The sequence below is a fragment of the Dasypus novemcinctus genome, chromosome 3 (genome assembly GCF_030445035.2).
Source record: "Dasypus novemcinctus isolate mDasNov1 chromosome 3, mDasNov1.1.hap2, whole genome shotgun sequence".
Classification (NCBI taxonomy): Eukaryota; Metazoa; Chordata; class Mammalia; order Cingulata; family Dasypodidae; genus Dasypus; species Dasypus novemcinctus.
The window spans coordinates 152,782,346-152,805,879 of record NC_080675.1 but is presented as its reverse complement, the minus strand read 5'-3'; the positions used below and the strand labels follow the sequence as shown (position 1 = coordinate 152,805,879).

At 37.6% G+C, this 23,534-nt stretch overlaps 1 protein-coding gene across 5 annotated transcripts in view; it reads right to left on the bottom strand.

The window, feature by feature from the left end:
- NRG4 (neuregulin 4) overlaps positions 1–23,534 on the bottom strand; it is a 254,219-nt gene that overhangs the window by 151,509 nt on the left and 79,176 nt on the right. For all 5 annotated transcript variants that reach the window (XR_011648466.1, XM_012528895.4, XM_071214317.1 and 2 more), the window contains exon 4: positions 22,792–22,885. Coding sequence is in view for 4 of the 5 variants with exons in the window: in XM_012528895.4 (XP_012384349.1) it covers positions 22,792–22,885 (94 nt within the window). In the remaining variant the exon portion in view is untranslated. The remainder of the gene's footprint in view (positions 1–22,791; positions 22,886–23,534) is intronic.

Here is a 23,534-nt window from a genome sequence, read left to right as displayed (position 1 = left end):
ATGTATGCACTTAACAGAGATTCTGGATTTAATGTGTAGGAGCCACTTCTTGCTCTACAAGCTAACAGCTGACTTGATTGATTGAAACTTGGATTCTGGCCTATGTTTTTTTTTTTAAAGATTTATTTATTTATTTATTTAATTCCCCTCCCCTCCCCCGGTTGTCTGTTTTCTGTGTCTTTTTGCTGCGTCTTGTTTCTTTGTCCCCTTCTGTTGTTGTCAGCGGCACGGGAAGTGTGGGCGGCGCCATTCCTCGGCAGGCTGCTCCCTCCTTCGCGCTGGGTGGCTCTCCTTATGGGTACACTCCTTGCGTGTGGGGCTCCCCTACGCGGGGGACACCCCTGTGTAGCAGGGCACTCCTTGCGCGCATCAGCACTGCGCTTGGGCCAGCTCCACACGGGTCAAGGAGGCCCGGGGCTTGAACCGCGAACCTCCCATGTGGTAGACGGACGCCCTAACCACTGGGCCAAAGTCCGTTTCTCTGGCCTATGTTTAATGATACTGAAATACTGGATCTTCTGTGGCATGCTGTAGAGGACAGAATCTAAAGGCTTAGGAAGAGAGGAATGCTGGAGTGGATTTATCATGTGCAGACCTGTATATCTACCTCACAAATATTTATCCAAAGGAGTCCTAGAAGATACTCCTGTCATTAGAGCATTAAGAAATACCTGTATCTTTGAAAAGTGCTGTGGTTGTTCTTCCTTTGTGCTGTGGTTTTTCTCCTTTGTAGGCATGACTGTGGGGGATGCTACCATGGGACATCAGATGACCATGTAGTCTGAGCTTCCCATCATGAACTGGGTGCTGTCTGCTCACTGAGCCATAAGTCTAGGCATGCACAACAGCAACTCATTGTCAAATTGAAAGAGACCAAGTTCAGGCAAGTCCAGAAGGTACAACTAAGTAGCATGAATAGGTGGTTCAGATTCCAATTCCAGTTGTATTACCTCCTCCCGTGCAACCTATGCTTATGGCCTCCTGGGGAGTTCTTTATAATCAGCTGACTAAGGAAGACAATGCTCAAGCCTAGTTAATAAATGGGTCTGCGAAATATACTGGCACCACCAGAAAGTGGATAGCTATAGCATTAACAACCCCACTTGGGGTTTACCCTGAAGACTGTGATGAAGAAAAATCTTCCCTCTGGGCAGAACTTTTCAGTAGTACATTGGTTGACTACTTTGTCTGAAGAGACGGCCAGAAATATGGATTCATGGGTAGTTTCTCTATAGCTCTATAAAGATCCATGAATAGTTGATAATAATTTTTCTAGATGGTCAGGCATGGAAAGAACAAGATTTAAAGATTGGTGACAAGGAAATCTGGGGAAGAAGTATGTGGATGAACGTGTCAGAATGGGCACAGGCTGTGAAGATATTTGTACCACATGTGATTGCTGACCAAATGGTCTTCATTGCAGAGGAGGTTCTGAATCAGATGTCATGCTGTTAATAACCAAAATGACATGTTCTTTCAGTTTATTCTTTCTCAATGGGTCCAAAAACAAAGTCCCCATGGTGGCAGAGTGTAAGATATGAATGAGCTTAACAAAATAGACTCCCCCTTACAAAGGCTGACTTAGCTAATGCTTCTGCTGAGTGCCAAGTTTACCAATGTGGAGACCAATATTGGGCCCTTGATATGAGACTATTTCCTGGGGGGAAGGGAGTGGGGATGGTCAGCCATCTGGTGGAGGGTTGATTGCACTGTATATTTTCCATCAAGAAGGGGGCAGAGATTTGTTCTTTCTGGAAAAGAAACTTATTTGAGATACAGATTTGCCTTCCCTGTTCATAATGCTTCTGCCAGTACCACCATCCATGGACTCAAAGAAAGCTTTATCCATGATCATAATATTCTATATAGCACTGCTTCTGATCATGGAACTCATTTCAGAGCCAAGTATATGCAGCTCTGGGCTCATGCCCATGAAATTAACTGGTTTTACGACATATGCCACCCCTCAGAAGCATCTGAACTTAATGTGAAAGAATGCCAGTAAGGAGCAACACCCTAACAGGATGAGACTTCATGATGCATGATGCAATAAATGCTTTGAATCAGAGATCACTGTATAATGCTGCCTCCCCTACAGTCAAAATATAGGAGTCTGGAAATTAAGACATTGAAGTGGTAGTGGCTCCTTCATTCTTATACCTAATAACCCACTGGCTGAATTTTTTATTCAGTTCACCACAATTTTGAGCTCCATTCTTAAGATGTTTGGAAATCTTAGCCTACAAGGGGGATGATTTAATCAGAGAACATAATGATGGACCACTGAATTGAAAGAATTTGACTATTTTGGGCTCCTCATGCCACTGGGTGAAAAGGCAGAATAAGGGTTTACTCTATTGGCTAAAGTGATTGATTCCAATTTCCAAGAGAAAATTGGATTGCTGTTATATAATGGAAGCAAGACTATATCTGGAACCCAGCGGGAATTCTCTGGGGTGCTTCCTAATACTGTATCTATATCTATGCCTGTTATTAGTCAGACAAAGGGGTGCTGATGCAAAGTACCAGAAATCTGTTGGCTTTTATAAAGGGTATTTATCTGGAGTAGAAGCTCATAGTTACAAGGCCTTAAGGAGTCCAAGTCAAAGTACAATCAGAGGTACTTTCTCACCAAAATCTGTTGCCACATATTAAAGCAAGATGCTGGGCATGTCTGCAAGGGTTCAGCCTTCCTCTTTCCCCTTAAGACAAAGCTAATCCTAAAATTTATCCTAGATAAAATGGTGAACCATAAACAAAATAGTCCATGAAACAGCTGAAACCCAGCTTTGAATAATCTCAGTCACTGACTGTATTAATTAATTACTAATTAATTCATAATTACTAATGCCTCTAACCACCTGCCAAAATTTTATGTAAAGCCTCTCTAAAGGAATATAATACCATCAAGAGCCCAAAATTATCTCTACAATTTTCAAAACAATGTCTACCCCAAAAGAAAAGAGTAACCATTGTTGAGTACTCAAGACAACCTGATAAAAATAAAATAGAAATGACAAACAATAGAAACAGACATAACATGTCCAGATCATGACTTACCAGGCACAGAGTTTAAAATAACAATAGTGAATACATTAAAAAATAAAAGATGAATTTCAATAGGGAATTGTAAAGTATAAAAAAAGAAAATTATAGAACCTAAAAAATAAAAAAAAATTAAAACTCAAAGGATTGGTTTAATAGGTTAGAAATAGCTGAAGAGAGAATTCATTAACTGGAAGATGGTTAAGAGGAAAATATTCAGAATAAAGCACAGAGGTAGGGAGGTGGAAAAATATGAAGAGAGTAAGATAAGTAGGGTCTACACTGAAGAGGTATAATATAACTGTAATTGGAACTCAAAAAACATAGAAGATAATGGGGTAAAGCAATATCTTAAGTGAAGACAAAACACATCAAGCCATAGATTCAAGAACCATTGCAAATCACAAGGAGGATAAAGCAAATGTATATGACATGTAGGCACAACAGAATAAAACTGCTAAAAACCAACAAGGAAGAGGAAAAAAAGACATATTACTATAAAAGGGCCATAATAATATTGATAGTTGTGTACTTAATAAAAACAATGAATTCTGAAAACCATGGAATACACCTTCAAAAACATTGCCAATAAGAATTTTATGCCCAAGGAAAATATTCTCAAGAATAAAGATGAAATTAAGGCATTTTCAGACAAAAAATGAGAGCACATCAGAAGCAGACCTACGTTTAAGGAAATAAACAGTTCAGGCAGAAGGAAAATGATCTTAGATGGAACCTTGAAGATGCAGAATGTAAAGAACAGGAACAAAAAGGGAAAGTACTAATTTTTATTACTCTTTGATAGATCAATAATGTGAGCTGCAATCAAGAGTAAGGAAAAAAGGTGCTTCCCAGTTAATGGAGAATAAGAGAGACACAGGACTCAATTCTCTTCCAGAAAAAAATAGCTAGAGGACAGGCAGAAACTGGAAAACGATTTTAGGTCTTAGGGCATCAAGGGAAGGCTGGACACCAACCAGAAGAGAGAGGAGCTAAGAAAAGAAGGCTCAACAGGGAAGGTCCATGTGTAAAAGCTGCAGCTGCATCTGCTGGCACCCACCCACCCAACTTTGGCACAGATAGCATCGAGTCTTCTGGCCCCTGGCCAGCAGCTATGGCGGGAGAGGGTCACAGCAGTCCACCTTTCCAAGAAAGGAGGAAGAGAGAGACAAAGTCTACAGCTGATTCAGCTTTCAGCCCTTGAGTTTGGTCTGCTGTGTGCCATGAGTCACAGCCTTCCAGGCCAGGTGGTACCCTACTATTGTTTGCTCAGGGAATAGGCATGGAACTAAAGAGATCCTACCTTTTCAAACACCCTCCCTACTGACCTAGACTTGTTGCAGACAATGCAGAATTTATTTCTTCCCAGGAAAAGGGAGGGGGCTGCTGGTCAAGGGAGGAGGGCACCTTCTGAGAAATTTTGTCATAGTGAGGCTTGGCTCTGAAAGAGAATTCTGTCACATTGTTTCTGCACTGCCCAACTGATCAGTAAACACATTCTGAACAGGGTTTGATTGGAGAGGTCTGCCAAAGAGTGCCATCTGCTGGCAGACCAAGAAAGTTCATGTGAGGAAAATAAAAGTAAATAAAGAGGCTTTTTTGGCCCTCTAAAGCCTGCCTCCCCAAGGCCCTTGGAAACTGGTCTGAAACCCATCATCCTGATTTAAGCAACTAAACAGGGACAATCCTAAAAACATAGAACAAGTAGAACAAAGAATCAAAAGAACAGCAGTAACACACAGACACACACCACTAAACTCCTATGCAAGAGAAACTGAGCATCAGAGTAAATGCACCATCATAATCAGATGCCTCCACAACAGTAAAAAATTACAAGCCATACTCAGAAAAAGGAAGATATGTCAGGCAAAGGAAAAAAATCAAAGCCCCAGAAGAAACACAGGACTTGAGACAACAATCAATGATGTATCCTAAATCAAATCAAGGAGTTAAAAGACAATATGACTAAAGAGATAAAGGACATCAAGAAGACACTGGGGGGGGGAGGGCGGAGCACAAATAAGAATTTGAAAACTTTAGTAGAAAAATAACAAAGCTAATGGGAATGAAAGACACAATAGTCAAGATTTAAACTAAATTAGAGGCCTACAGCAGCAGACTTGAAACCACAGAAGAAAGAATCAGGGATATAGAAGATAGAATAGCTGAAATTGAAGAGAGAAGAACAGAGAGAGAAAAGAGTGGAAAAATCAAGCATGGTCTTAGGGAGTTGAATAATAACACAAACTCAACTATATATATATTACAGGAGCTGCACAGGGAGAAGAGAAGGGAAAGGGGGCAGAAAGAGTATTTGAGGAAATAATAGCTGAAAATTTTCTAACTCTCTTAAAAGACCAAGAAGCATAGTATACTTCAATAAGAATAAAACCAAATAGACCCACTTAAATACACACACTACTCAGAACATCAAATGCCAAATATAAAGAAAATATTCTGAAAGCCGCAAGGGAGAAGCAAACCATCACATCCAAGGGACACCCAGTAAAATCTTGTGTAGATTTCTCATCAGAAACTATGGTGGCAAGAAGACAGTGGTATGATATAATTAAGATACTGAAAAAGAAAACTTGATAACCAAGATTTCTTTATCTGGTAAAATGGGTTTTCAAATATGAACATGAGTTTAAAATATTCACAAATAAACAGAAAGTAAGAGAGTTCCTAAGTAAGAATATGGCTCTGCAGGAAGCACTAAAGGGAGCTCTGCAGTCCAAAAGGAAAAGACAGGAGAGAGAGACTTGAAGGAAAGTGTAGAAGTGAAGACTATCAGAAAGAATAACCAAGAGGGTAAAAGGAAGATGAAAATAAGATATGACAAATGGGGAAGCAGACTTCGCCCAGTGGTTAGGGAGGTCCACGGTTCAAATCCCAGGCCTCCTTGACCCGTGTGCAGCTGGCCCATGCACAGTGCTGATGCGTGCAAGGAGTGCCATGCCACGCAGGGGTGTCCCCACGTAGGGGAGCCCCATGTGCAAGGAGTGCGCCCCATAAGGAGAGCTGCCCAGTGCGAAAGAAAGTGCAGCCTGCCTAGGAATGGGCCACACACACAGAAAGCTGACACAACAAGATGATGCAACAAAAAGAAACACAGATTCCCGTGCCACTGACAACAACAGAAGCGGACCAAGAAAGAACACACAGCAAATAGACACAGAGAACAGACAACTGGGGTAGGGAGAAAGGGGAGAGAAATAAATAAATAAATCTTAAAAAAAAAAAAAAGATAAGACAACTGAAAGCTAAAGAATAAAATGATGGAAGTAAAAATGCACTTATAGTAATAATACTGAATGTGAATGTATTTAATTCCCCAATCAAGAGATACAGGCTAACAGAATGGATTAAAACACATGAGCCATCCTCTTGCTGCCTACAAGAGACTCATCTTAGACCCAAGGATACAAATAGGTTGAAAGTAAAATTTGGAAATGGAAATACAAGTTGGAGGAGGAGACAGAAGGAGGGCAGATTGTCATGTGATGGTGGCAAAGACTGATTGCCAGCAAGTCACCACCAAACCACTACAGACTTCAGGAAAGGCAGGGCCTGCTGAAACCTTGATTTTAAACTTCTAGCCTTCAAATTGTGAGTCAATAAATTCCTGTTGTTTAAGCCAACTTGTTTGTGGTATTTTGTTATAGCAGCCCTGAAAAACTAAGATATTACCTAATAATATGTCTTCAAAATATATGAAGACAAAAAGACAGAAAAAACAACAAGGAGAAATGGAGAAATATTTCATCAGAGTAGGAAATTGTAAAGAGAAATTCATGAAGTTTTGTTATATTGTGTGAAATACAAGCCATATTTCTTGTCTCCCCCTGAAATTTTCTGTAAACATTTATTTCTAATCCATGCACTATTAGAATAGATTTGCAGTATGTAATTCTCTAGGCCTTAAGTACTGCCTCAAAATGGGTATGAGCCAAAAGCCAAAAAAAAGGGGGGTCCCCAAATAAAATAAATTTGGGAATATTTGTCTGTTATTTAAATAAGTTTCTTTTCCACAGGACTTCTTAGAGTCTTTAATATTAAGGTCTCAAAACAATGTATGTACCTTGTGATCTTCAAAGAGATGGGTAAGCATGTTTCTGTGGGGCATTAAGTTTCTAAACCAGGGTGGTTTCTACATCCCATCTGACCTGGATCTCATCTTGTACTTCGACTGTGTTGCATGAATTGCTACAAGAATTTCTTTAAAGAGGAATGCCTGATTTGATCCTGATTATTTAGCTATGATTCCTTCAACATTATGTTCTGAAGTATTATCCAAAGTCAAAATTCTCATGAATCTGAATGTTTAGTAGAGCCTGATAGATGTTGTACTTTCAATGAGAAAAACCAGAAAGTCAACGGAATAAAATCTCCAACATATTAAGAGAAAATAACTTTCAATCTAGAATTTTAGACTTAGCAAGACTATCTTGCGAGAACAAAGTGAAATGAAGAAAACTACAGATAAAGACAGAGAATTCATCATCAACACATCCTTACTAAAGGATGCACTTCAGTTTGAAGGAAATTGATCCTAGAGAGCAGTTTTGAGATATGAGAGGAAATGGTGACCAAAGAAAATATAAATTCATGCAGAATTCTAAATAAATGCTGATAGTAGAAGTAATAATTATGTTGAACTTGTCAAGTTAAAAAACAGCTAAAATACAGGACAATAATAACAGGTAAGGTCCTTGTAATATTCAAGGAAGTAAAGATACAAATTAACTTTAGATTTTAAGAACGCTGTGATAGACACACCTAATATGGCACCCATGTTCATGCCTGTGTAAACCATACCCTTATGTGTGGGCAAGATTTGCTTCTAAGAGAATATAGCAAAGATGACAAGATATAATCCCCATGATTATATCATATAAGACTTCATACTAGCAGCCTAAAGAAAGAAATTCTCCTCCTGGCCTTGAAGAAGTAAACAGCCATGTTGTGAAGCCTGTGGGAAGGGCCATGTGTCAGGGAACTGCAGGTGTTCTGTAGGACATGCAGGTACCTCTAGCCAACAGCCAGCAGGAAGCCATGCACCCCAGACACACAGACATCAAGAAATGAATTCTGCCAACAGATCTTTTAAGCAATTTCTTCCCCAGTCAAGTCTCCAGATAAGAACACAGATCAACTAAAACCTTGTTTGAAGCATTGTGAGACCCTGAGCAAAGGACCCAGCTAAGAAGTGCCCATACTTCTCACTCATAGAAACTGAGATATAAATATGTACTGCTTTAAGCCACCATGCTTGTGATAATTTTTTATTCAGCATAAGGAAACTAATACAGATGCATATTAAAATTTCAAAGGCAAGCATTCAAGGAATAGAAATATAATTTCCCAATGAGTAGAGGGAGACAAAAATCAAGTGGAAGGAAAAAGTTGGTCAACTCAAAATTAGGCCAAAAAATATAAATGGACTAAATTCTCCATAAGGCATAAATTTGTAAATTGAATAAAACCCCAAGTCTATCTAATTTGCTTTTTGTAAAAGACAAATCTAAAACAGAAGGTCAAAGAAAGGTCAAAACTAAATGGATATAAAATATACATTAATCTTTCAAGAAAACTACTAACCAAAAAAAGTTATCTCTATAAGAGGCAAAAAATATTACTAGGGACAAAAAGGGCTTCTATACAATGTTTCAAGAAAATATAACAATTTTAAACATGCATGGCTTCAAAATAAATAAAGCAAAAGTAGATTAAACTATAGGAAGGAGGTGACAAATCCATCATAGTGGGATAGTTTAACCTACCACTCTCAATAATTATTAATCAGACAAAAATATCAGTGAATATATAAAATATTAGAAAAACACAATTAACTAGTTTGATCTATTTGAAATATACAGAATACTGCATAAACATCTGCATAAACATTTCCCACATACAATATCCACCATTTGTGAGAATGTAAGGCAAGCCTCAATCACTATTAAACAGACCTGTTCTTCATCTAAACTGCAGTTATATTAGGAAGAAGCAACAAAATACATATGGAAATTTATAAACACCAACTTAGAAAATAGCTAGAATCGGATAATAGACAAAGTACATCTCAAAACACTGAATTCAGCGAAAGCAGTACGTTGTGGGAATTATACAAATTTATGTGCTTACATTAGAACAAACAATGACTTAAGATCAAAGAAAAGGCAGGTTACCAGCTAAAATGTTAGAAAAACAATAAAATAAAGAAAGAATAAAGAAAATAATAAAGAAAATAAATAAATAAAAAACAAAGACTCAGAGAGAAGATAAAGAAAACCTAAAGTTGGTTCTTTAAAAAACTAAATTAATAATCAAAGAAAAAAGAAAGAAGGCACAAATATGCAGAATTATTAATGAAAAAGGGGACATACTCTTGGATGCACAGAGAATAAAAAGGATAATAGGAGAATATTAAAAACTATGCCATTCTCCTGGGGAATGTCTAAATGCTCATTCTGCCAGAGTGGGTGACACCATGGGGTAGAAACCCAAGTAGTGAGAGTGGGGGTGGACCCACATCCTGGGGAGGACTAATGCCATCAAATAGAGGGAACTGTATCCCTCGAGAGAAAGGGTGGCTCCCAGGGCATTGGGGCAGTTGAGCAAGTTAGGCCCTGAACACTATTCCATCTATCTCTGGAAGTGGCTCCTCAGGAAACGGAGGTTGGCTGTCACTGTGGGCACCAAGGTGGAAGGGAAAATGGACGTTAAATGTGTGGAACCAAGGTAAATGGGGGGTAAGAGAGGAGTTTCTTGAGAGTACACAAGGATGGATATAAAACATGCAATATTACACCATAACATATAGGAGATGACAGACTGATAATGTAAACCATAATGTAAAACATAGGATAACTAAGAATGTAAAGAACTGTGTATCCTAAAGTATGCACCATAATGTAAGCACAGATGTCACCTTGTTAGAAAGCTAATGTCTCAGACTCTGTACATCACGTTAAGTAAATATGATGTGAATAGGGTGTAAGAGTATCGCTGTGGAAGGAAAAAGGTTTTGTGGTGGATGTATGGGAGTGCTGTATATTATATATATGCATTGCTGTGGTCTAGGACTCCTGTGAAGAGAAGCTGAATAATTAGGGGGGAAAAAAAAAAAAAAAGAAAAAGATAGGATGTAGAATTTTTTCAAGTCAACATTCTTTATCTAAGTTCTTTATCTAACTTTATCCAAGTTCTTTATCAAACCTTTAAACCCATCGCTATATGCCATTCCCTAGTAAGGGACCATGACATTATATTGGGCTTCAAATTTCGGGGAGTTCTGGATCACAGAGTGTTTCAACAATGGCAATGGAGGGATACTGGTATGGGATACCAATGACAGGTGATATATGGCTGACAGGGAGCTGTACAGAACATATGTCCAGGGTGCATGGTAATGTTTGGATATACTCATAGTGGCAACAATTAAAAACCACAGCAGGGGGGGTACTGGGTTCCTGGCCAGTGGTGCTCTGTCGTGGTCCCTAGGGGAGCAGCGACAGTCTCCCAGGTACAGCGGCGGGGACTGGGAGGGAGTGAGGGTTCAACAGTGAGCCCCTGATGCTAATGACTATGCTTGTGAGCTGATAAGCCTAAAATAAGAACAAGGCCTAGAGCAACATTGTGCCTGGGAATTTCCTCCTGTCAGCCTTCATGTTACTCAAATGTGGCCAGTCTCGAAGCCAAACTCAGCATGTAAATGCAATGCCTTCCCCCCAGCGTGGGACATGACACCCGGGGATGAGCCTCCCTGGCACCGAGGGACCACTATCAACTACCAACTGATGATGCAACTGGAAAATGACCTTATACGGAAGGTTCAATGCGGATCAGCAGAATATCCCTGTCTACATAAAATAACATGACTTTAAAATGCTGTTTGACCTAAAGTAAGGGGGAAATGGAAAGGAGAAATGAGTTTATATGGCTACGAGTTTCTAAAAAAGAGTCTGGAGGCTGGCAGAAGGATTGCCCTCATGCACAACTGAGCAGAGTCAGAGAGACAGATAAAGCAGATACAACCCCCAGATATTGGTTCCTTTGAGGGCTAAAGAGACCCATGGGAGTTATGGTCATGGCCGATGGGGTTAACTACCAGGTCAGATGGCCCCTCTTTGGAAATGGTGTTTATGTGTGATGAATCTGGACTCAGATGGGATCTTCCTTCATAAGACTTTCATGCTAATGTGCTGGAGGTGCAGTTAATGTTGGGGTTTAAGATATATTTAGGGGATATGAATCTCTGGACTGACAATGTGATAGCCAGGTCCTGAGCCTCAACAGACTCCAGCACCTACAATCTGATTTATTGGACTTACCACACTCAGCTAAGATGGAGTTGAAGAAGGACAACCACCACACCATGGAGCCTAGAGTGATTACAACTGAAAATGGGAGGATTGCATCCAGCATCCAGGTGGAATCTGAGCCTCCTCTTGACATAGAGGTGCAATGGACACAACCAATCCAATGTCCACATAGAAGAGGTGGCATTGGATTGGGAAAAGTGGACATAATGGACAAAGGGTATGGGGAAAGGCAGGAAGAGATGAGAGGTGGAGGCGTCTTCGGGACATGGAGCTGCCCTGGATGGTGCTTCAGAGGTAATCACCGGACATTGTAAATCCTCACAGGGCCCACTTGATGGAATAGAGGAGAGTATGGGCCATGATGTGAACCAATGTATATGAGGTGCAGAGGTGCCCAAAGATGTACTTACCAAATCCAATGGATGTGTCATGATGATGGGAACGAGTGTTGTTGGGGGGGGGGGGGAGAGGTGGGGTGGGGGGGTGGGGTTGAATGGGACCTCACATATATATTTTTAATGTAATATTATTACAAAGTCAATAAAAAATAAAAAAATTAAAAAAAAAAAAAAAAAAAGGTGTCTTCTATAATTCTTATCACTTTCATTTAACTTTTTACTGGAGTCTCAGCCAGAGAAATATGATGACAATAAAAACAAATGTATAAAACTTGAAATGGAAAGAAAAAAATCCTTTCCAGATAATGATTGCCTCCCTAGAAAACCCCCCCAAAAAACCTAAAGCTAAAGAAACAGCTCCAGGAAAAAGTCATAAAATATCCTTAGTCAATATTAGGGCTATGTTCTTTCATCATTTGTAACAAATCTGTCAATAACGATATAATGTGTTGGTGGTGGGGTGATGTATATGGATCCTGTATGGTACACCTGATTGTTTTGTTAACTTACAACTTCTCAGATAAAATAAATCCTAGTCATAAAATGTCATGTTAAATCTCGCTCTTCTGAAAAATAAAAGCACTTCACTATACTCATATTTAAAATTGTTATTTTTCTCTTTTCTATTCAAATTGAAATGCTTCCAAGTTTCATTGTCACTGAGTTGATAAAGAACACTAAAATATATTTTCTTCTAAAATAAATAAATATATGAACTCATATATTTACATTTATCTTTAATTTTCATGTTTACTCATCATGTAGTGCACTAAATCACAATTTTAATATATATGCATTACTTTAAGGAAAAAATATAGTTTATAGTCATCAGAAAGAACCCCAAATCATCAATTTGAAACTTCAGAAATTACTGAATATTTCACTTTACTTTTGAATAAAATAATCAAAACAGATTTTATTAAGAATACCAGAAAAATAGATAAATGACACCTCTTAAAATTAAAAACTTTTGCACTTCAAAGGAGTTAGTCAAGAAAGTGAAAAGAAAGCCTACTCAATGGGAGAAAATATTTGGGAACCACGTATCTGATAAGGGCCTAATACCCAGCATATATAAAGAAATCCTACATCACAAAAATAAAATGACAAAAAAACCCATTTTTAAAAATGGGCAACAGATTTAAATAGACATTTTTCCAAAGAAGAAATACAAATGGCTAAAAAGCACGTGAAAAGGTGCTCAACATCACTAGCTATTAGGGAAATGCAGATGTCACTTTACACCTATTAAACTCACTACGGAGAGATATCACTTTAGACCTATTTAACTGGTGGCTATTTAATAAAACAGAACTTCAAGTGGAGAGGATGTGTAAGAATGGGAACCCTCATCCACTCTGGTGAGAAAGTAGAATGGTGCAGCCATTATGGAGGATTGGCGGTTCCTCAGGAAGCTAACTATAGAATTTCCATATGATCCAGCTATCCCACTTCTGGGCATATACCCAGGAGAATTGAAAGCAGGGACACTAACAGATATATGCACACCAATGTTCATAGTGGCATTATTCACTATTGCCAAAAGTTGGAAGCAACACAAGTGTCCATCAACAGGAGAATGGATAAGAGAAATGTGGTATATACATACAATGAGATAGTACTCAGCTGTAAGAAGGAATGAAGTATTGACACACATAACAACATGGATGAATCTTGAAGAACTTACATTGAGTGAAGTAAGCCAGTCACTAAAGAACAAATATTGTATGACCTCAGTGATAGGACCTAAGCCTATTGAGTAGTCTCACAGAGCTAGAGTCTGGAAGATAGGTTATATGGAGACAGAAAGGGAGTAGAGTAGGGTGAGCCAATGCTCAACACGGGCAAAACCCATGATAAGGTGGAAGGCGGTGGTTTGGCATTGGAGGGGGGTGATGGTGGTATAGGGACGTGAGTGGGGTCAATGGTGCTGGAATGTAAGGGTGCGCAGGGTAGGGGGGTTGCGATGGACTATCCATGGAACTGAGGGGTATACCAGAAGAAGGAAGAGGTGAACTCTGGAAATTTGTAGGTCTGTGGTTGAAACAACAGTGGTGGGAATTTTTGTTTGTTTGTTTGTTTTTCATTTCTTGATTTTTGTTTTGCAAATGGCAGGGGAGGGTCATGGTGCAGGGCATCAGTGGTGGGGAGATATGTCGGAAAGGTTGCACCTGGAGTGTGCTTCTGTGGAATATGAATGTGTTCATGTGGTCATGGGGTATTGTCTTGGTGGATGGAAACCCATAAAATAACTGACAGAATATTGAATTCCCATCCTGGAGAGTCCTGCTATATTCTCTCACAGAGTGGCAAGAGTCTCTGGAGTACATGGGCAGTGCCTAGCAAAGAATGATGGACCAATACACCAGGCCCTTGATATTGATGCTTGTACTTAAGAACCTTGTTCTTGTGAAATAAAAACTTAGCCTAGTAATATATATTGCCTAAGAGTTACCTCCTGAAAGCCTCTTTGTTGCTCAAATGTGGCCTCTCACTACAGCAAACTCAGCATACAAATTCACTACCTACCCCTCTGGCATGTACAATGACTCCGTAGGATAAGCCTCCCTAGCACTTAGGGATTAATACCAAGTGCCAATTAATGATCGTTAAGAAAAAGACCTTGACCAAAGGGGGGAAATATTAAATACAAAAAGAGTCTTTATGGCTAAGTCCGGAGGTCATTCCAGAGGTTACGTTTATGCATGTCTCAGCAGGATCTCACTGACTGCCACAGTAAAGAGTGCCTCAAGTAGGGGTGCTCTTGAGGGCTCTGGAGACACCAAGACACTGTAGGAATGGCAGACAACCCCGAGAAATTGGCATCCTTGGAATTTATGGTGGGCCTTACCTTGGAATACATGATAACCCATCTCCCCCAGTGTATCAGAGTTAGACTCATTTATAATTTTCCTATACATGGTTATTCTGCCCCATTTATTTAAACCTATAATTAGCACTATACCTATTAAATGTATGTCCCAGAAACTTAAATCTTCTGGCTGATCACATGCCAGGTGAGCCCTGAATCTCAGTAGAGTTGTAGCCAACACCTACTCTCCAATTCATTGGACTCACCCAGGACAACTAACAAAAGGATGATAATGGATAATGTTTATCCAAAAAATAGAGAGTATCTACAACTGCAAGCAAGACAGTTCCATCCATCTGCCCCATGGGATCTAAGTCTCCTCTCAATTAGAAGCAGAGTGGGTATCACCATCCCCAAATTTTCAAGATAAAGAAATGAACAAATGTAATGGGGGATGTACAACTATGGACTAAAGTAGACTTATTATTATTTTAGTAATGGAAGAACTTGTAACACTGATATAAAGACAGTGGTCACTAGAGGTTCTGAGGGGAGAGAGAGGGAACAATAGGTATAACATGGGGCAGTTTTGAGACATTGGAATCTTTCTGCATGATATTGTAATAATGGATACAAGACATTATACATTTTATCAAAACCTATAAAATTGTGTGGCTCAAAGTTTAAAATATAATGTAGGGGAGCAGATGTAGCTCAGGTGGTTGAAAGCCTGCTTTCCATGTATGAGGTCCTGGGTTCTATCCCTGGTACCTCCTAAAACAAACAAACAAAGCATTTAAATAAATCCATAATGTGAGCTATGGACCAAGCTTAGTAGCAATGCTTCAATATGTGTTCATCAATTGTAATAAATGTACTACACAAACGAAAGGTGTTATTAATGGGGGAAAATGTGGGAGGGGAAAGGAGTGAGGGATATGGGAATACCCTATATTTTTGATGTAACATTTAGTAATCTAAAGTTTCTTTAAAAAAGAAAAAGAAAAAAAATATGAAAGACTACTAGAATTCAAATAACTCTAAATTAAGTGTTATGATGATAAGAATCACACTTATTTCACTACAGTTACTAAAGAGTACTAAAATAAATATTTATACTGTCATTTATACTACCTTACTTTTATAAGAAATATACTAAAAAACACACAAAAAAAGGTTAAAAATAGCACCTACAGGACGTGGACATGGCTCAACTGATAGAGCATCTGTCTACCATATGGAGGGTCTAGGGTTTGATCCCCAGGGCCTCCTGACCCATATGGTAAGCTGGCCCATGTGCAGTGCTTCCGCGCAAGAAGTGTTGTGCCACGCAGGGGGGCCCCCACGTAGGAGTGCCCTCCGCAAGGAGAGCCGACTGCATGAAAGAAGTGCGGCCCGCCCAGGAGTGGCGCCACACACATGGAAAGCTGATGCAGCAAGATGATGTAATAAAAAAGAGATGCATTTTCCCAGTGCTTCCAGATAATACAAGCGGACGCAGAAGAACACACAGCGAACGGACACAGAGCAGACAACAGGGGGAAAGGGGAGAGAAATAAATAAAATAAATCTTTTTTAAAAAATAGCACCCATAATGAATGCATAAATAAAGGTTATTCACTGATATCCTAGGGCTAAGGATATTAAGATAATCCAGTACATTCTACTAAAAAAATTAAATTTCAAGTTTTCTGTAAGCACTTACAAAAATATGTAGGTGTATTTTGTTCCTTCTTCCATTTATTTACTCATTCATTTCTTTACTGTGTATTAGGAACAAGAAGTAGAAAGATGGAAAATCTCTACCCTCTAGGAACTCACAATTGTGGGGAAGGAATACTATAAATAGTTAAAATTTTGATTAGTAGAATAAGAGAGGTATGAACAAAATGCATAAGATACGAGAGGAGGAAAGGCAAGAGCCCCTGAATCTGCCTGATTATGTTAAAAAAAAGCTTCACAGAAGAGGTTATAAATTCCTTCATTTCATGGACAAAGGAAAAAATGCATTTAGGCAGGGAGTTAGCATATGCTAAAGCATGGAGTCAGGCTGAGCTGTTTAGGTATCTACAAACATATCAGAATGTTTAGAACTCAAGATATATATGAAGAGACTGGAGAAAAGGATTACAAATAACACAGACCAACATGATGAGAGGCTTTGAATACAAGGCTAAGAAATTTGGAGTTATACTGTAGGACACAGGAATCCTTTGAAAGACTTCATGAATGGAAAACACAATGTCAGATCTGCCTCTTAGAAAGATCGTTACAGCAGCACTGTGAATGAGATTAGTATAGCGTAAAGTAAGCTACTGCAATACTTCTGGAGGAAATGATATTAAGGAAAGGCAAAGAGGATAGGGAAGGAAGAATAAATTCCAGTAGTACTAGTCTGGTTAGACGGGACCAGGTGACGCCAAACACACACACACACAAAACAAAAGTTTCACAAACAATACTTACATTTACTATGCATTATTTATTCTAATATTTTCTCTTTTCTCTCTTCCATTTGTACACATCTAACTAAAGTGCTTTCAAGACACATTAATGAAAATAAAGTTAATAATGAAATGGAGGGTGGAAAAATAAAAAAAACCCAATCATTCTAATAGAAAGCAGAAAAAAAACATGGTATACAGAAATCAAAACCAACATGTAAAAGTTCATCAAAACATCAGGAATAATCACAATAAATATAATTTGATTTAACTCTGATTTTAAAAATTACTAGACTATTTTTTTTGTCCAATACAACAAAAGATTTAAGAAAAAACTAAACAAGTATTTAGCAAATCAATATCAGTCAAATCAGCCAAAATGCTCAGTTGGAATAGCTACATTAATATCAGAGGAAATAGACTGTAAGGCAAAAATCATTTTTAGGGATAATAGAAGTCACTATATATTGATAAAGAGAGATTTCACCAGAGGTTACAATCATTCTAAATTGATATGGTCTTAAAGACATAGCCTCAAAATATTTTAAGCAAAAATAAACAGAAATTTTGAGGAGATGTTGAAGGTCCAAAATCACAGCAAGACATTTTGACATCTCTCTTCATTTATTGAAAAATCAAGCAGATAAAAAATTAGTAAGGATATAGAGAATTTGAACAGCACAATAATAAATTTAATCTAATGGACATATGTATAACCCTATACTCATCACATTCTTCTCCAGTACACAAAGAATATTTAAAATACTGTCCATAATCCAGGTCACAAAGCAAATCTTAAATGATAAAGAACTGATATCATGTGGGACCTCAACTTTAAAATATTAGCTAAAAAAAAATTGATGAGTTAAATGACTAACTTAAGAAACTAGATAATGAAAACTAAAGTATGTTCAAAGACAGTACAAAGAAGGGGGAAAAAGTCAAGAGGAAAAAGATCAACATTCTGTAAGACTAAACTAAATTTGTAAAACATACTTGTTGGTCATTACAGTTTTTCAAGTTATTTTGTTAAATTCATTCACTTATTTCTCTCAAGGAAAATATAGTAAACATTTCTGAAAGGTGGCTGACTATTCGGTCAATTACTTAAATTTTGCCTACTATGGGCAAGGCACTGTCCTAGATGGTAGGATGGAGTAGGGGAATATTTACAGTGCAATAAGGGAGATAAGCATATAAATAATACAAAATACAAAGTAATAAACTCTATATATTTCTCTGGAAGTTCAGAGGAGGAAGAAATTAATTCTGATTTGTGATGGAGTGAGGGATTATGGAGGAGGTAGTCTTCAACTGTAAGTAGAGTCTGAATATGCATAATTCATAGAAAGGGCAGGGGAACAGTTACAAATTCAGTTCAAGGCAGGCAACATAATGCAAAGTATATCTAACTATTGTTATAAATTTTGTTTTAGCAGGAGTAATAATGAGAACTGGGCTCCAGAAAATAGGTTAGGAGGGCTATTTCTACAGATAAAGCAGGGATTAAGAAGGTCTGAGCTAGGATAATGATGGTAAGAAGAAAGAAGACTAGAAAAATGAGAAATAGAGGAAAGGTAGAATTAAGATTTGACAACTGGACAAGAGGCATTAATAAAGTCAAATGTGAGTCTAGCATTTCTCAGTGAAAAGATGGATGAGATGTCATTAAGAGAAATAAAGAATATAGGAAATAGTATGTGTCGATTGGGATGGAAAATGAGTTTATCATCCTTAAACATTGCTATTATATCCTATAGGGCTATATCAGAAATGTGGTAGTTCATTGGAAAGTATTGCATAAAATAATATATAACTTAAGATATATCTGACATTCAACTTCACTGAACCCTTGGTCATTATATTCCTTACTTTATCTTTCAGTCTCTAATATTCCTGGCAACTTAATTTTCTTCCAGGGTACTCCATTCACATTGCACAGATGGTGCCATTCCCACAGCATCTCCTGCTGTTATGCAACATGGTGACTCTGCTTCCTTCTCTACCCATCATTAAAAAAAAATCTGATACCAGGAAGAAATTAGAAATATTCTTAAACCTGGTGGGATTATCGGCAAAGCTGCCCATCCTCTTTCATCAGTAACACTTTGAAAATACACTAAAAATCATCCATCTAAAGTATAACATTACAATCCTATGATTTGTCTCATTTCAGTGATTTTCCAAATTTCAGTACCCTTAATTCTTTAACTTTTTCACTGCAGCATAACAGACCCACAGTATATAGACAAATATTAAGTCTACAGTTTGATGGACCACGTACTCTGATCACAATGTAATTAAATTAGATAAAAATTATACACCCACACATATATGTGCGATTGATTTTCAACAAAAGCACAATGGCAATTCAGTGGAGAAAGGATAGTTTTTCACCCGTGTATCCTCCACTGAGATCAAGATATAAAATGTTAGCCTCTCTTTATGATTAAATGCTTTCTTTGATAAGCTTTTAAGTTTCATTTTATGAATTCCACATGCCATGTCCCCTTAAAAGGGATTCAGAATGAATATATTACTTTAGATTCTTTCTAGCTGTAGGACCTTTGGCAAGTCACTTAATTTCTCTTCTTTTATTTTTGCTGTGCCTTACAGTCACCACCCCCACACACACACATACAGACTTTTCTCAAAGATAAAGAGAGAGTGTGTGATGCAAAAAAACTTTTGGGAGTGATGAAAATGTTCTGTATCTTGATGTAGTGGTGGTGGTTTCATGGGTGTAAACATTTGCCAAAATACATCAATTGAGTACTTTGAATGTATATTATTTACATAAATTATATCTCAGCAGATAGATTAAAAAAGAAAAAAAAGTGTTGAGGCACATTGTGAATATTAAATAATTATTAGTTGGTTCCTCCATCACTTTCCCTTTACATGTTCACCTGAGAGGAGAAATACCTAGTCACTATTCTCTATATGAAAACCCCTAAACACTTGAGTTTTTCATACTTCCTTTGCTTCTTCTCCTCCAGACTAAATCCCAATTTCTTTAACCGTTCCTATGATTTTTATTTTTCTATCCTTTTATTTAGGTAAAATTTTTAGATCTAGATTCTATACATCTCCTTTAAGTTAAGGCAAAAGCAGGGTATTTCACACACATGCTACAAAATACCCTGCAATCTTTCAGTGCTACCTTCACTGATGTCTATGGGCCTCAGAGAGGCTGCTAACTCATGACCAAAAGAGGTAATTTCATCCTCTTACATCCTATTCACTCAAACTGACCAGAAGCTGGCTATGCAAGTATTATTTTGAAGTCTTTTATTGATCACTGACTATACTTAATACTTCCAAAGTAAATCATATTATTAAAGGAAAAATTTTTAAAGCAGCTTTAGATTACATAAATGTTACATAAAAATTATAGGGGATTCCCATAAACCCCACCCTTTCCACTTCCCACACTTTCCCACATTAACAACATCGTTCATTAGTGTGGTACCTTTTTTACAGTTGAAGAACACATATTGAAGCATTGCTATTAATTGTGGACTATAGTTTACACTCTACCCTACACAATTTTGTAGGTTATGACAAATGTATAATGGCCAGTATCCATCATTGCAATGTCATGTAGGACATACCAATGTCCCGAAAATGCCCCCGTGTTACACCTACTCTTCCCCCTTTCTCCCCTCAGAACCTCTGGTGGCCACTGCCTTTAAATCAATGATACAAGTTCTTCCATTGCTAGAATAATAAAAAACCTATAATACAATAATAATAAGTCTACTTTAGTCCACTGTTCATTACCAGTCTTGAGGATTTGGGGGTGGTGATGTCCACTCTGTTTTTAATTGAGAGGGACCTTAGTTCCCACAGGAGATGATGGAACTATCTTGCTTACAGTTGCAGATACTCTCTATTCCCTGGGATAGGTGTTGTCTATCATCATCTCCTTGTCATGGTTAGTAGCAATGCATAAATATTCGTACACCAATTTTAACAAATGTACCATCCACATGTAAAATGTTATTAATAGGGGAGAGTGGAAAAGAGGGAGGGCATTGGGTATATGGACTCCCCTATATTTTCTATGTGACTTTTCTGTAACCTAAAGCTTCTTTGAAGACAAAATGAAAAAAATAAGACACTGGGGTAACATATGGAAGAAATTACCACTGTATATGTAAAAATAACAGATCTTACAGTGATGAAAGACACAACATATAAAAAAATTTATTTTTTACTTTATTTTTTTTAAATTACTATTATTTTATTTTCCTTTTATTTATTTATTTTTTGTCTTCATTTTTGGAGAGGCTTTGGATCACAGAAGGGTCACAACTGTGGCAGAGGAGGATCACTGGTGTGGGGTGTCAACGATGGGGTATATGTGGGGAGAGGTGCACCTGGGACATGCCTTTAAGGCATATGAATATGTTCAAGTGTTCACTGGGCCTTGTCTCCATGGGTGGAGACCCACACAATAACTGAAAGACCATTGAATTCCCATCCTGGGGAGTTCTGCTACATTCTCTAATAGAATGGCAAGACACCCCTGAATATATGGGCAGTGCCTAGTGAAGGAAGATGGACCATTATAACTGGCCCTTGATATTGATGACTGTACTGATGAACTATTCTTGTGAAACTGAAACTTAGCCTAGTATTATATATTGTCCAAGAGTTACCTCCTGAAAGCCTCTTTTTTGTTCAAATATGGCCTCTCTCTAAACTAAACTTAGCATATAAACACACTATCTTTCCCCTGGTATAGGGCATGACTCCCAGGAATGAGCCTCCTTGGCACCAAAGGATTATTACCAAGTGCCAACTAGCAATGTATCTGGAAAAAGACCTTGACCAAAAGGGGGAAATATTAAATACAAATGAGTTTCTAAGGCTAAGAGATTTCAAAGTGAGTCAGAAGGTAATTCCAGAGGTCATGCTATGCACATCTCAGCAGGATCTCATTGGTTGCCACAGTAAACAGTCCCTAAAACAGTAGGGCTCCTGAGGACTCTAGAGACATCTAGACACTATAAGCAAGGCACACAAGCTCAAGAATTCAGCACCCTGTCAGGGGGCCTTACTTTGGAATTTATGCTCTCCAGGGTAACAGAGTTAGACTCATTTATAGCTTCCCTACACATGGTTCTTCTGCCCCTATAATTAGCACTATACTTGTTAAATATATGCCCCAAAGACTTAAATCTTTGGTTTGTTCATTTGCCATTTGAGCCCTGAATCTCAGCAGAATTGCAACATCTTCTCTTCAGTTCATTGGAATCATAGTGTTTTAAACAAAAGTGACTAAGACAACTCTCTTTTAAAATTTGCTACCATCATTAGAAAAGTTTAAGTCTTCATTTTCTTTTTTGACATATCAAGGATGAGTTTTATTATCAACACAGTTTTCATGCATTTATATATTCTAAACTCAATGGTGGGCTCCTTTACATTAGTGAATTTTCTATTTGCCAGTAATATTAAACACACTACCTTTTCTAAACTGCTTAAATCATACAGTTCACAAAATGGATCATTAAAAAATCTGATGAGGCTAGAAACGTCCATTACCAGTTTTCTAAATAAACACCTTAAGAAATGAGAATTTGATTTGTTACTTTGTTTTGTTTTAAGAGCATAATTTTGCTCTATATAAATATAAAGAGTATTCCTTACACCTTTTCATCTTACACTTTTTGTCCACTTTTTATCACTTCTCAAAGAAGTTAGTAGATGATTAAAAAAAAGAAAATTACCCTCTCCCCCCAGTCCATTCAACTCACCTACAAAAAGGGCTCGGAATAGTAGGTATCACATAACAAATTCCCCCATTCAGGCAAAATGACCTGTAACTGGGACCACAGGGCTCTTCATGATCTAAAACACATACATATATATATACATAAATATAGAAAGGCAAATTAAAGTGTTTTGTAATGCAGCAAGAAATAGGAATAACTATCTTAGCAGCAATCCTAAAACTTAGAATGAAGAACTCATTCTCAAAATGAAGGACTTAATCTTATTAATAAGCAGGGACTTCTATCCCTTTGAGAGAAAATATAATCAGTCCTAAAGATATGGTCATCAATTATATTGGATATATAAGCTAGATAATAGAAATAGAAAATCTCCATACTAGGTCAAAGGAAGTTAAAATCTTAAGGTGCTATGGGAAGAAGATTTAGATGGTCGCAATAAATTCTGATATCCAAAATAGTCTTTAAGTAGTTCTATATATGACAATCTTAACATTAAAAAAAACCACAAAATAATCTTCATAATGTTTTGATTTGCAAGGGTTTTTTAAAAAGTAATAGCTATTAACTGTAAAGACATATCTAAAGTTCTAAAGTACAATTAAAACCTAAGTTATTGCTTGATATACAACCGAAATCTTTAGACTTTTAGACTATTAAAAACAAAAACCTCTGTTTATCTGTTGCTCCCTTTTTCTTCCTCCTCTTTCTCCATCATTCCTTCCTTTTTTTTTTTTTTTTTTTTTTTTAAGGTACCAGGGACTGAA